We start from the raw sequence: 15,322 nt of genomic DNA, 5'->3' as shown, positions 1-15,322 counted from the left end.
CCAATTACGTTCAATTTTTTCAGAGGCAAAATCAGGTATCACATTCTCCGGAGTCTTCTACTCATTGGAGTTCAAATATTACCGCAACTTCCCGAAGATATCCGAAACTTAAAACACACCGACGAACCAAAGAGTGTGTACGGTATTAGTATATATATGTATGTAGGTCCAGACAAAGTGAGACAAAGAGGACAGCTATATAAATCCCTCCCATTTACTCTAAAAATGTTAATTTACCCCGTTGTTTAATTAATGTGACGTATTTCTGTCCCCTCTTAATTTTATAACTATTCCTGCCACCAAAAAATATGGAAAATCTCGAAAAAGCGCAGTGGAGGCTTTCGATGTAGCACAAATGCCATAGTTTGACGTTTCTAACCAATCTGTCACTTGTCATTTTCACTTATCGTGAGATATTTCGTTGTAAAAATGGAGCCAAAGTCGAAGAGCGAACACCTGTTATCTCTGAAGGGTGAGCAGATATAATCTTCGATTAATCATCTTGTCATTATGATGGGACAGCTCTAATTATGAATTTTATTCAAGTGATGAGGTTAACGAGACCGACAATCGCCACTCCAGCTATTGTCACATGTGACTCGGCTGACTTACCTGGTAATACTTTGAATAATGCCTTAAAAGAGGATTGCACAGCTCTCCAGGGGATGGAGGTCCTGGCAGTTGGACAATTCATGGTTTTACCTCAGAGTTTTGGGTGAGAGAATTGCTTTGGTTTTTTAATAAATAAATTTACTCCACGAGTTACAATATCTATTATAGTAATTAATTAATGTACAAATCGTATTAATTAGACATCAGATTTTTTTTGTGTAAACACGAAAAATCTACTGATTTCTCTAAGAAATTCTATTGATGTTCTAGTGGAGTTCTATAAAAGTTCTTGGGCCTGATTTTTCTAATTTAATAAATGAATGTACTCCACCAGCAACAACCCAGCGAACAATTTTCGCCAATGCCATACAAAAGTAAAATAAATCATCATTAACATATTCTCTTGCAATTTTTTCTATGAGAATTCTTGGGTTTGATTTCTCCAAGTTTTTCTTCTAGAATTTTATTATAGAAAACAAATAAAAGTACAGCAGAAAAAATTGAGAAAATTTACGCCCAAGAATTTCTACAGAAAAACAAAAATCTATTGACGTCTTTATATCAAATATCCGTTAACAAAATGACACAAGTTGCATAATCTTCTATAGAAATGGTGCAAAAAACAAATAGAATTTTTTAATAGAATTCTAATAAAACTTCAGGAGAATTTTCATCGAGTTCCAGTCGAAATTCAATAGATTCGGAAGATTATTCTAGTAACTTTTTTCATGCGTGAATAAATTCAATAGAAAGAACCTAGAGGGCAATATTCTCAATTTTTTACATTAAATATGTCGATTAATTAATGCTTGTCTCTCTTCCACACAGAAATATTTATCTAGGGGAAATTTTTTCGAGCTACCTCTGTGTACATAATGGGAGTAATCAGGTGGTGAAGAATATAAGCGTGAAGGCCGATCTGCAAACGAGCACTCAGTCTATTCGTCTGTCGAATAAGAATGTAAATATTGGGGAATTGACAGCGGATAGTACTATTGACGAGGTCATCCACCATGAGGTGAAAGAAATTGGAACTCACATGTAAGTCTCTTCATTACCCTACAAATTGATAAATGAATTGAATTTTAAAAAATCTGGAGGGACAATTTTAAAAAATCTTGAGCGAAATTTTATTCACTTGCTAAGAAAATCCCTTAAAGTTTTTTCCCAGTGTCTCCGGTTCTTTCATCACCGAAATGATTGAAAAATAAACATTCTTAATGACCAACGACTCGAATTGTGGTACCTCTTCTCCATAAAATTCTAAATAACTTAATTTGTCGCAAATCTCAAACGAATTGAATTCTATAAGATTAAGGTTCAAGCTAATAAATATATCGCTTTTCCTTTCATTCGCAGACTAGTTTGCGAAGTAAGTTATACCCCATCAGCTCCAGGAAGTCTTCCCCAGTCATTCCGAAAGTTCTTCAAATTTCAAGTATTGAAGCCCCTCGACGTGAAAACAAAGCTTTACAATGCAGAGTCAGATGAGGTTTATGTAGAGGCGCAAATACAGAATCTCACTGTTGGTCCTATTTGCCTGGAGAAGGTGGCACTGGAATCCTCGTCTTCTCTGTTCGCTGGTAATTATGCGCAAACGAAAAAATTTCGCAGAAAAATCTAGGGAATTTGGTAGGATTCTATTGAACATTCTATCGGTTTTTGGACAATTTTATTAACGAATTCCATAGGTTTAATGCGTATTTTTAAAGAAACTGTCCAATACGACCTATTTTATGGGAAATATCTCTAAAATTCCATCTTTCTATGCTTTTTCTATTGGGATATCTTTAAAAGAATTCATCGACATGAGTTTTCCAAATTTTTCTACTCGATTTTTCACCTTTCAGTAAAAAAATCAAATTAAAAAATTGACAACTTGCATTCGACCCGAGAAATTTCTATAGAAAATATCTCAATAGAATAAGCTATATGAAAAATCGAATTCCAATCGAATTCTATTGATTTTGTTCTTTACAATATTTTTCATTGAACATTTCAATTGAAAAAAACGGAAATAAGCTGGAAATTTTTTTAATAAATGATCATAGAAAATGTCCAATATATTATCCTATTTAATCTAAAAAAAATCAGCGGAATTTGAACTTTTCAAACAACTTCCTCTATTGAAACATTTTCTGCTGGAATTCCTTGGCATGAATTTTATAAGTTCTTCCAACTCTACTTCTCTTCTCTTTTCGTTAAAAAAAGTCAAGCTAAAAAACCGGGATTTAGGAAATGTGAGCCGGGCCATTTAAATTTTAAAATATCATAAAAGAGTAAGTTGTACAAAAAATCGAATTCTACCAACTTTGTTAATGAAGTATTTCTCATTGCACATATTTACTATTGAAAAAACCGTGCAGATAAGCTGTGGAATTTTTCATTAGAAACGGGCAAAAACTACTAGAAAGTTCAATAGAAATCCAATAGAATTTTCTTGTAAATTCACGTTTCTCTGTGCAGTAACAACACTGAACACTAATGATCGAGGGGAGTCTATATACGGTGGTGTCAATGTACTGGATCCCAATTGCAGTAGGCAGTATCTTTACTGCTTAAAGCCTCTGCCCAGTTTGCTCAAGGATCCCAAAATAATGCATAACGCCACGCTGATCGGAAAATTAGATATTGTGTGGAGGAGTAATATGGGGGAGAGGGGAAGATTGCAGACTAGTCAACTTCAGAGAATGGTCAGATAATTCAGTATGGAAACTCAGTAGAACGAGTTGACTTCACACTTCTTGTTGAATCTTTAATCATTTCGATAATCACTTTTGTCAGGGGAAAACATTGAGTGGATATTTTTTATAGAATTTTTTCCAAGTGCACAAAAGTTTCTCTGACACTCAATATTCGTGATTATTCAAAATGTTAATTGTGGTTTTAAAATTTTGTCCAAATTTTGTTTGTGACAAACGCATTTTTAATATTTTTTCGTCAATAGTTAATATTAATTATGAAACTCACAGTCAATAGTTTTTGGTTGAGAATTCAAGGAATTTCGTTGTGAAAAATTCATAATTTGATGGGAAAACATATGAGAATTGTAAATTTTAGTTTAATTACTCCATGAGAATTAACAGAAATCAAGAAAGTTCAGATGAATATATTTTTTAATTTTCAATTAATTGAAACTTCAGTGTAATTTGCTACTAAGTATTCATATTTTTACTAACAATTCGCGTAATTCGGAGAATTCTCGTCTTCCTTTTGCTCAAAAGTATGATATCTCTCTAAATCTAATGCAATGTTCCTCTCCATAAAATTATCATTAAACTGTCCACGAAATGTAAATTTCCTTTTAACAATTTATTCTATTTTCCGAAGGCTCCTGACTACGGAGATCTCCGAGTGACCGCAAGAGACATACCAATTGAAGTATTCCTCGAGAGCATAACTGAGTTTAAGTGCCACGTGATAAACACATCGTGAGTATCCAATTCCGTACCGAAGCTACAGGATTCGAGTCGATTTAGCTTTTAGTTGAGTTTTCGAGGAATATCTTCGAATCTAAAGGGCATCGCGAAATTTTTTTAGAGACCATTTTTGTAGCTCCCAATTCGCTCTACAAAAAATGTTATAACAAAATTTCGCTATCTGCCTTAGCTTGTGAGGTATTTATTGAAAAATCACCAATAGCCAAAATCGACTTAAATTAATTAGTTTCCATTAGAAACAGAATATAAGGTATTCCATGGAAAATGAGATTTTTTCTGCGATTGGGGGGCTACAAAAACGATCTCTCAATGTTTTATAATACCCCAAAATGGCATTGATTGACTTTAATTATAAACAGTATGAAGTGAATTTAAATGTATTTAAATGTATATGTTACATATTTTTTTATACATAATCGAAGTCGTTTTGGGGTGTTTTGACCAAATTCACGGAATTTCAAGTCGAAAAAATTAAAAATAAAATGGATCCAGACCGAAACCCAACTTGTATGATAGCTCGAAATACTTGTTTCGATTATAAGAGTTAATAAAAAAAAGATGAGAAAAATAAAAGGTGACATAATTTTGAAAATTCAAGTTTTCAATTTTTTTTTGAAATTTGGTATTATGAGCACCTAGGGATTGAAAAAAAAAATTACTCAAAATCTTCTTATAGATGGTAGAAAATGAAAAATTTTGAGCGGTCATGAATTACAATCAACTGAATGGAACCCGAATTATTGAAAAAAAAAACGAGAAAACAAAGAAAAAATCATATCTCCGAAATGGGCTGTCGAAAAAAACTGAAAAAAATAGAGAAATAGTTTTTCTAGTCCCCCAATCGTAGTAATTATTGAGATCAATTTTCAAAAGGGTGAGGGTCAGCCGTTGACTCATTTGGCATGGAACACCTCATATATAAATGTTTCTAAATACTGTTCTAACGGTTCCCTTCGATTTATTTTTCCAGAGAGAGGAGCATGGATTTATTACTAAGTTTAGAGTCGAATAGTTCTGTTGCCTGGTGTGGAATATCAGATATAACAATTGGATCGTTGAAACCAGGAGCCTCCACTGATATTCCTCTGTGCCTCATTCCCTTACAAACTGGTTTAATTGTGAGTAAATGGAATACATTATCTTCATTAATACGAATTAACGTCGACAGTATCAATTTCCCGTTATCATTGATCACATTAAAAAAAAAACTCATTACGTCTTTGCAATTATTTTAGACAATCTCCGGGCTGAAATTAGTCGACACTTTCCTCAAACGTGTGTACGACTATGAAGATCTGGCGCAAGTATTCGTCTCTCAACTAAGTTAAAATGGAGAATAATTAGAAAATATTAACACAAAGAAAAGAAGGATGGAAATATTAGAGTGATATTTTATTACTGGAAATACGTGTCTAGAGTAGACATTCTTTCATTTTCATTGACAGCACCTACAGCGCAAGCGAGTAGAGTTTGCACATCCTGTGGCTCATTACCTCCATAAATATATCCATTCGCTTTGTCAATTGCATTTTTCACTTGGAGAAGAAGGCCCTGGTTGGAGATGTCGAGTGGTAGAAATGTCACAAGACTGTAGTCTTCGATCAGAGATACTAATGCAGCATTGAGTTTTTTGTATCTGGAAATAAATATTCACATCGATGATTTATTTTAGATCGATAGTGATGAGGCGAAAGGAGATAATTCCAAGATGAAAAGACAGATTCTCTCGTCAATTTTTTGAAAGAAAGAAACTGAGAGAAAAATATCGAGACTTTTTTTTGTTAGATTAATTAATGGACTTTGAAAATCGAAAAATATTTCTTCCTCTAAACCTGATAGTTCAAGAGATATTTGCAAAATGGTGTGGAGGGTGATGAGTGACTTTAAGATGTCAAAAGACTTTTTTGTCGGAAATTTGTTCAAGTTTGATAAAGATCTGCTGGCATTCCTCTCTGAATTGACTAATTTCAAATTTGGACATTTTTAAATTTATCTTGTGTCTTATGACTTCATCACCCTTTGGTCAATGATTTATTTTAGATCGATAGTAATGAGGTGAGACGAGATAATTCCAAGATGAAATGACACATTTTCTTGCGAATTTCTTTGGAAGAAAGAGGTTGACGGAAAATTATGAAGACTTTTTTTTGTTAGATAAATTCATAGACTTTGAAAATCGAAAAATATTTCTTCCTCTAAACCTAATAGTTCGAGAGATATTTGCAAAATGGTATGGAGGGTGATGAGTGGCTTTAAGGCGATGTCAAGAGACTTTTTTGTCGGAAATTTGTTCAAGTTTGATAAAGATTTGCTGGCATTCCTTTCTGAATTGACTAATTTCAAATTTGGACATTTTTAAATTTATCTTGTGTCTTATGACTTCATCACCCTTTGGTCAATGATTTATTTTAGATCGATAGCAATGAGGTGAAACGACAGATTTTGCTGCGAATTTCTTTGGAAGAAAGAGGTTGAGAGAAAATTATCAAGACTTTTTTTGTTAGATAAATTCATGGACTTTGAAAATCGAAAGATATTTTTTTCTCTAAACCCAATAGTTTTAAAGATATTCGCAGATATTTGCAAATTTTTCGTAGTAAATTCATTCAACATTCCCCCCTAAAGCTACTAATTCCGTTCATTTTTGGATTTATCCTGTTTATCATCCAACTACTGACATGATTAAAAAAAAGTTTTTTGAAATAAGATATCGAGAATGAAATACAAAAATACTTACTTGGCAGTCATGGGGTCCTCGTCGAGTTTATCAAGTAAATAATTCAAGTCTAATACTTCAGTATAAAAGTCTATGTTGAATGCTAGGCGATCACGGAATTTCTTCATCTGATCCAATTTGGTCATGATATTAACATGAGGTAAGCCCAGTTGTAGCATTGTGGTAGTGCAAAGTACAAGAGACGACAGATATTTTCCTAAAATCAAATTGAATCAATGAAATGCCATATTTTTTAGAAAACAAATATTACGAGTAACTAGTGCGCTGTTTTTTAACTAGTACAATTTCACAAAAATAATATTATTGTATCATCTGGAAATATCAACTGGAAATAATGATTTTCTGAAATCTGTATTTATTTTCACTCCCTGAAGCCTATGATTATTATGTGGAATAAATTATTATAATTTAATGTTATCCATTCTTATTCTTATTATATTTTTTTTTCCTTAATTCACAAGTTACAACATTGAATGAAGAGGAATTATGTTAAAGATCAATAAAAAGTGTTTTTTTGTGATCAAATCAAACACAAAACAAAAGTCATTCGAAATCTCATTCGGATAATAGAAAAATCTCTCCATGTATTCCTGAAAATTTCTAAAATCTATTTTCCCCTTCATAAGGTAAAAGGTTATCGGTACTCCTCATTCCTATAGTCGGATTCAAATAATTATCATGAAAAGAAAATGAAAAAAGAATCAGAAAGGGATAATCAGCTAGAAAATGGATTTTTTTTTCTTCTTTTACGTCGGAGGGGAACTTCGAATCACTTTTTTTGTTTAAGTATTAGAGAGATAGGTATCAATATTTCAGCGAAAAGAAATTCAAAAAATGCAAAAAAATGTGGGTGGAAAGAACTAAAAAAATCAATTTTTCAATGTCTCCGGAAAGTTTTAAAATCATTTTTTTCGAATAATGGAAGAATACTCATAAATTCGATTTCTATCCTTGTCTTTCGATAGATTGAATATAATAAATGACAAAAATTGAGAATCGGAGACCAAAAATTTCATAGGATTATTATTATGTAATAATAATAATGATATATCCCAATTTCCGTTGGATTTCACAACATGAGTCCCTAAAAATGATGGTTGTACAATAATTGATAAACATTGGACTTTAGCATGTAATTTAATTTTAATTTTTTCTATTTCATTGGTTTTATCGAAGTAATTCTCGATTTGAAACCCCTCCTCTAGCCTGCCACCCCACCTTTCTTTTCCTCTCATTGTTATCTGCGGTATCATGGCCGTCTTACTCTTAGCTGTGCCCCATTCGAGCTAGGACTGCACGGGAAACCATGTAAAACCCCAGTCGCACAGCCGGTCGATTGTGCAGTGCCCTAATATATCCATCTGTCACACTGATTAAATGGAGACACTAGGCCGCTACACCGTACCTACCGCCCGCAATGTTTGTACGAGCGAGGTGTTCCTAAGCGGTCACCCATCCAAGTACTAACCCAGCTCAACGCTGCTTAGCTTGGATGTCCGCCCGAGCAACACCTCCCCCACCCAACCATTACAGTCGGTGACTTTAGCATGTATATGTAATGTATTTAAGGCCCGGGTGTATCATCTTTCGAACGTTATCTTGATGTTTTTTTTCATCTTTCGTCATCTGAAATTGTCAATTACGTCCTGCATCATGCAGAAGTTTTAAAAAATTATGAATGAATAATCAAAAAAAGGAGAAAAAATTCTTAATTTTTTCAAAGAGCATTTTTGATTTATATTCAGAATAAGTTGATTANGGGGAAGACTGATTTCGTAAATCTTTTCCCACACTGCACAGAGACATTTATTACGGAAAAGGCTCTTTGAAAAAAGTTGTAATATTTTGGAGAATTTTTTAATCACACTTTTATCACATCAAAATGGCAGATGACTACATACTACTGTTTTGAAAATTGAGATACCTAGCTTTCACTTCCCATGAGGGTTAGTGTTTGTTATCCACTATGGAAAATGACAGCTAATAGATAATTTGCCACAGCGAATCAGATATTTGTAATTTTCACTTTTTTCAACTCATTCTGAATCTCAATTAAAAACGCTCTTTGAAAAAGTTTAGAATTTTTTATATTTTTTTTTATCATTCTATCATAATTTTTGGGAATTTCTACATGATGTACCACTCAATTAACAATTTTGGATTACGAAAGATAAAAAAAATCCAGATAACATTCGAAGGATGGTATACCTGGGCCTTAAATGTTGAATAAATAAATAAATGAATGAATAAATAGAGAAAAGTAGAAAAAAAACTGAACATTTTTAAAGAGCGTTTTTAATAAAGATTAGTAATAAGTCCTATAGAGCGGAAACTGTGAATGGATAATTTAACATGGCAATTAATGATCTGACCGCCATTAGATACAGTAAATTATTAATTTGCAATTCCCTCCCTATTGAGTTTATTTCCCAATACTATTTAAAAATGCACTTTGAAAATGTTCTTTTTTTTTCAACGTTTTTTTTAATTGTACAATCATAATTTTGGCGACTCCAGGGTCATTCTAAAAATCTGAATGGCAACTAACGAACAATTCAGATTATCAAAATGAAAAAAATTAATGAGTGATAAATAATTGAAAGAATCAAATAATTATTTACCAGGATCACTACAATGATGAGAATCAATGAGCTGAACACTGCAGAGTCTAACTAAATTCTGTCCCAGTCTCTCTGCGATAGCTGCCACTGATTTATGATGTGTGTACAGCTCTATCTGACCGGGGCAATCAAAGATGAGATAGTGATCCTTCAATTCCAGGACTTTTTTTATCAACCAGTCGACATTTTTCTCGAGAAATTCCATGCAGTACACGAGCGCGCCATTGGGGCCTAAATTGTATGTCTCCATTACTTCGTTATGTTTTATGAGCTCAGATATGTCAACTGCTGCCTTATACTCCATATTCTCATTTGCTGGATCTTTCATGTGAACAGATTGTTATTAATCGTTTTGCTCAGTTCGCTGGGAAAATTGAGTGGATTCTTGTAATTTTTAGGATAGGGGACGTTGAAGTGCAATGAACCGCATAAAATCATCAATTTTGTTGACTCAATGGTACGATTAATTTTAAGATAATTGAAATTTAATTTTAAACCGTGAAGGCACATTCAAAATGAGAAAAATAAGTGGGAAATTGGTTTCGTCTCTGTAAATTAGGAATTAATTAGTAATATAACAACTTATTCTATTGAGATATTTTCTACGCAATTTCCTTGGCTTAAAATTTCCAAATTTTTTTTCCATTCTATTTTTCGTTCCTTTTCATCGAGACAATCAAACAAAAAAACTTAAGCCGAGGAAATTTTACAGAAAATATCTCAATAGAATAAGTTGTACAGACCAATCGAATTCTATTGATTTTTTCTTTAGAACATTTTCTATTAAACTTTTTCATATGTGTTTTTTTATCGTTTATCATTTATCTTTTTATATTATTTTGTTTAGTTGAATTATATTTTTTCTTTGTTCTTTGATCGTTGAAAATTCAAAGTGAGAAAAAGAAGTGAAAAATTATTTTCGTCTCCATAAATTAGGAATAAATTAGCAAATGCTTCCGAATGGTCATTTTGCAAATCATTTTCTTATATCGCTTATGATTCATCTTTTTATATTATTTTGTTTAAGGGGAGACTACCATGATTTTTAAAATTCGCAGGCGATTGGAGTGAGGTTTCTCATGTATTGAAGATCGATTATATATGTCTAAAAGAAATCATTAGTTCAAAAAAATTAACTGTTTATTGTTCGTTTGCTCCGCATACGCTTAAAATGTTAAAAACTGTCCAGGGCCTCCACTTTTTGAGCTACAGAGGGTTTTTTTTCAAAATTTTTGGAAAAATGTGGGCAGAAACAATTCAGTAGCGAAGTGGTAAAACGGTCTAAGTCGACTTATCTCCCAGTTGAATTTTTGGGAAATATTTCTGAATCTAGAGGAGATATCGAAATTTTCGTAATTATATTTGTTGTAGCACTCAATCGGCTCTACGAAAAAGGTTATAACAAAAATTTTTCTATCTCCCTTATATTCCGAGATCTTCATTGAAAACTCAATGAAGGTCAATGGTCAAAATTGACTTCTACCGTTTTACCACTTCCCTACTGAATTACAAATTAGTTTTTTGAAATTCGACTCCTACACAGCTAATTTGGTTTTGTTTAATATAAAAATTTGCGTCATTCATGTAAAATAGGCAAAAAAAAAAATCCTTAAATATTTAAAATATATTCTCGATTCTTTCAGAAACATGTTTTGGACTATTTTACATGAATTGTGCAATTTTTGATTAAAACAAACACGATGTTAGCTGTGTAGGAGTCAAATTTCAAAAACCGACTTCGTAATTGTTATTGCAGACATTTTTTCCGAAATTTTGAGAAAAAACCTCTGTAGCTGAAAAATTGGAGGCCCTGGACTATTTTAAACATTTTAAGCGTCTGTAGGGTAAACGAACAATAAACAATTAATTTTTTCGCGCTAGTTATTCATTTTTAGACATATATAGGGGTGGATGGGGTAAAATGGACACTGGACTTTTTTAAAATTACTCATAACTCAGAAACAAATCTATCAATTGAGCTCAGTTTAGGCTCATCACAAAGGGAAAGAAATGTTCTTTGCAGTAAAAAAATTTCATCAACATTTCAAACTGCCATTAACATTTTTAAAAAGTCGAAAGTGTCCATTTTACTCCAACCTCTCCTATATATAATCGATTTTCAATGTATGAATAATCTCATTCCAATAGCCCGCAACTTTTAAAACTCATAGTAGTCTCTCTTTACTTGCAATCTCAAGTAAATGATGATTGAATATAGTTCATTCCACTGGATCAACAGGATTATATATGATAGAGAAAAAGATTTACGAACCCACGTTAACGACGGCGACTTTTCTCCCAATATTTCGAAGAAAATTACACATTGCATTACAATAAGTGGTCTTTCCACTTCCAGGTGGGCCAATCACTAATTGTCCGAATACCAACGACATTATTGGAAAGTAGAAATGCAATCACCAGGTTTTCAATTTTTTAATTGCAGCTATGATTAAGTTTAGCTTTTTTTTAATTTTAGTGCCCCCAAGAGCAAGTGATAGTAAGAGAGGTCGATCGATATCCACGGACTGTGCTATGTATTTAGCAGCGGCCAGGATTGAAGAGCTCTCAGATAGGCCTTCTCCAAAAATGGGACTGAAAAGAATTAAATTATTATTTAAGACCGTATAGTTCCACTGAAATTGCATGAAAATGTTTATACATGTAGGGGAGGGTGGGGCAAAGTGAAACAGCCGAAAAAAGACTATTTGACGCAATTCAAGCAAAAAAATTAAAAAAAATTTTTAACATTTTTTGTTCATTTTTTTTATTATTGGGAGTACTGATGAGAACAATAATATTTTTTCGTCTCATAATTCAATTGATTATAATTCAATAGATTAGATTAAGCCGATTACATTTTTTTTTCATTCAATCGAAATTCGGGAAATTGAAATTTTCCTTTTTCTCAATCTGGGGCTCCCCCTGGGCCTTCCTCGGGACTTTAGATTTTGCTGTTTCATTTTCTTTTCAATTAATCCATTGACACAATCTTCTGCCATCAAAACTTCTCAATAATTTTTCATTCCACTGAATTTGTCCCTACGCTCGTTCAGATCCTGCCAGCTATGACATTTCAATCATTTTGATAGTCCCAAGAGTCTATTAAGAGTGAACTACGATTGGAGTTATTATTTTAGTCAATAAGAAAAGTTATAGATACCAATGCAGAGTGATTTATTGAATAATAATAGAGTGTTACGACAGAGTTAATTCTTAAGCCACAAGTTAAGAAACTCACAATTTTAAAACGTTGATATCTCCGTTACAATAGTAAAATGGAATTAAAAATCCCTTGGCTAAGGTTTCGAATGGTTAAAAATTTAATAAAAATGCATAAATTATAGTAGTATCCGGATATTTCACTGAAATATTGCCAATTAAATGAATAGGTACAATGAAAATGGCATTGATCCTACGCTCGTTTTGCACCCAACTGTCAACTGGTAACGGACTAAACGGATGAAAAAATCATTTAAAAGGTTGCACTGTCCAATGGAAATATAATTTTGTGCATCGAGATATTTTTTAATGTTGTTTTATCACAAAATAGGATATTCACAATGTAATTAGTTTGGATATAACCTTTCCATATCACTGAAATCACGAGACGAGGGTAGGGACATGTGTAAAAATGAGCATGGGGACAAATGAACGAGCGTAGGGACATGGGACTTTTCACATTGATGGACGATAAATTATTAAAAAGTAGTAATTATCATAATTAATATAAATTAATTCCAATTCTGAAGGTTTTACCCTCTGAAATGTAATTTAAATCACCGCATCTTCACGCTCATTTCGATAGAAATATTGGACTAATGATGTGTTCACTTTAGCTAGACGAGCGTAAGGTCATTTACCTTAATTAGTACTCCCAATAGTAAAAAAAAGTTAATAAACAAAAATTAATTCAGTAGCGAACTGTTAAAACGGTTTAAGTCGACTTATCTTCCAGTTGAGTTTTTGAGGAATATTTCCGAGTCTAAGGGAGATAGCGAAATTTTCGCTATTACATTTGCTGTAGCACTCAATCGGCTCTACAAAAAAGGTCATAACAATACTTTTGCTATCTTCCTTAGATTCCGAGATATTCATAGAAAAATGGTCAATAGTCAAAAATGACTTATACCTTTTCACCATTTCTCTACTGAATTTTAAAAAATAGTTGATGAAAATTTTTTTTGCTTGAATTGCGTCAAACAGTCGTATTTCGACTGTTTCATTTTGTCCCACTCTCCCTTATGTTATCTTAAATTATTTGACCCTACAATTTGCCTAGGCTGTTGGGTCTCTAATGAATAAAACATAACAAATGAATATGAATTGATCTTACGTTACGTCGTACGTCGCACTATCAAATTCCTTGAGGCATTCCCCTCGAGTCACCAATACCAGGGTACCGAGTTTTTTATAGCTCGTCGCTACGATAAATATCTTGTCCCTGGAAAATTTTACAATGGAGGAATAACAAATACATAGAACATTTGGGTGTATAATATTCGAAATTTATCCATTAAAATAATTATTTAAAAAATCAAACAAAAAATTTTGAAAATTTAAGCTGAGGAATTTTTTATTGAATAAGTTCTATACAAAAATCGAATTCTATTGATTTTTTTTTTATATTTTGCACTAAGCGAAAAAGCAATAGACAGTACAATAGAAATCCAATAGAATTTTCTACCAATTTTCTTTTTGCAGAAAATGTCGAATAGAAACTGTTCTTATGGAAATCGAACAAAAAAGTTTGTTATAGAAAAAATCACTGGAATGTCATCTTTACGCAACTTTTTCGATAGAAAATTCTTCTATAGGAATTCCTCCTCATGAATTTCCCAATTTTTTTCATTCTATTATTCTTCTTTTGTTATTAAAAAAATAAAAGAAATGTTTTGAAAATTTGGGCCGAGGAATTTTCGATAGAAAATATCTCTATAGAATAAGTTCTATAGAAAAATGAAATTCTTTTCGACATATTTTCCATTGAACATTTCTATTGAAAAGAAGCGGAGATAAGTTGCGTAATTTTTCAATAGAATCGGGAAAAACTAATGGAAAGTTCAATAGAAATCCAATAGAATTTTCTAGCGAATTCGCTAGAAAATTCTTTTTGGATTCTATTAAAATTCTAGGGAATTCTCGCTAAAATTCTTCTTGGTTTTTGCGCTGATTCTACGAGATATTTGATTGAAAAAGTCAATAGATTTCGATTTCTGCATCTGAATATTCTCTTGGAATTTTTTCTATAAGAATAATTGGTCATGAATGTTCTTTATCCGAGTGAAAAATAAGTTTTTTCACTCGGATCCTTTAATGTAAAACAAAACAGAACATAGCGGAAAAAACTTAGATAATCCGTGTCCAACAATTTCAATAGAAAAAACCTGAAAAGAAAAATTCGTACAGAAAAATCGAAATCTATTGACTTTTTCCTATAAAATATCTAATAGAATCTGCGCAAAAAACAAATAGAATTATAATTGTAAGGAGAATTCTGCAGAATTGTAACAGAATCCCCATAGAATTTTTGGAGATTTCCAATAAAATTTTCTAGCGAATTCGCTAAGGTTTTCTAAGCTAGTTACAGCTAGCAGGGGGTAGGGGGGAATGCAAATTTGGATTATTGCAATCGCTTGGTGGTTCGAAGGTGGTCAAAGGTAGTCCACTTTTAGCTTTTTGGTGGTAAAAATCAATTAATTATAAATAATCAAAAATTTCACCTGCAGCCAGCGGGAGGGATGCATCTTTTTGAAAAATTCAACATATGAATTTATATGTAGAATTCTGTGGTGGTCAAAGGTGGCCCAACACCAAATTCATCCATTCATTTTTTTAACTGATAATGAATAATGTTTATCGGGTCTATCTTACCGAGAGGTACTCCCCCCACCACTTCCCACTCCGGGCCCTTT

The 15,322-nt window shown here is 32.4% G+C and overlaps 2 protein-coding genes across 3 annotated transcripts in view; one reads left to right on the top strand and one right to left on the bottom strand.

Annotated features, from left to right (window-relative positions):
• Positions 1-173: 173 nt before the first annotated feature.
• LOC107037743 (trafficking protein particle complex subunit 13) lies at positions 174-7,206 on the top strand. Its single transcript, XM_015256468.2, has 8 exons — positions 174-472; positions 547-715; positions 1,441-1,653; positions 1,972-2,195; positions 3,079-3,305; positions 3,943-4,043; positions 5,023-5,170; positions 5,288-7,206. Exons 1-8 carry the CDS (start codon positions 430-432, stop codon positions 5,378-5,380), a joined length of 1,218 nt encoding a protein of 405 aa, XP_015111954.1. The 5' UTR covers positions 174-429; the 3' UTR covers positions 5,381-7,206.
• The window catches only part of LOC107037744 (GPN-loop GTPase 2), a 12,467-nt gene continuing 1,884 nt past the window's right edge, over positions 4,740-15,322 (bottom strand). The window contains exons 2-7 of one of the 2 annotated variants that reach the window (XM_015256469.2): positions 13,744-13,851; positions 11,683-12,002; positions 9,411-9,731; positions 6,790-6,985; positions 5,452-5,688; positions 4,740-5,371 (exon numbers count right to left, since the gene is read on the bottom strand). In XM_015256469.2, the coding sequence (XP_015111955.1) occupies positions 5,368-5,371; positions 5,452-5,688; positions 6,790-6,985; positions 9,411-9,731; positions 11,683-11,803 (879 nt within the window). In that variant the 5' untranslated portion in view covers positions 11,804-12,002; positions 13,744-13,851 and the 3' untranslated portion in view covers positions 4,740-5,367. Of the gene's footprint in view, positions 5,372-5,423; positions 5,689-6,789; positions 6,986-9,410; positions 9,732-11,682; positions 12,003-13,743; positions 13,852-15,130; positions 15,319-15,322 lie in introns of those variants that run through there. The other variant, XM_015256470.1, reaches the window with a different exon arrangement.

Source organism: Diachasma alloeum, unplaced genomic scaffold, assembly GCF_001412515.2.
Source record: "Diachasma alloeum isolate Michigan unplaced genomic scaffold, Dall2.0 Dall_scaffold_00269, whole genome shotgun sequence".
In the NCBI taxonomy this organism is placed as follows: domain Eukaryota; kingdom Metazoa; phylum Arthropoda; class Insecta; order Hymenoptera; family Braconidae; genus Diachasma; species Diachasma alloeum.
The sequence above is the reverse complement of the archived record's forward strand: the minus strand, read 5'-3'. Positions and strand labels throughout refer to the sequence as shown.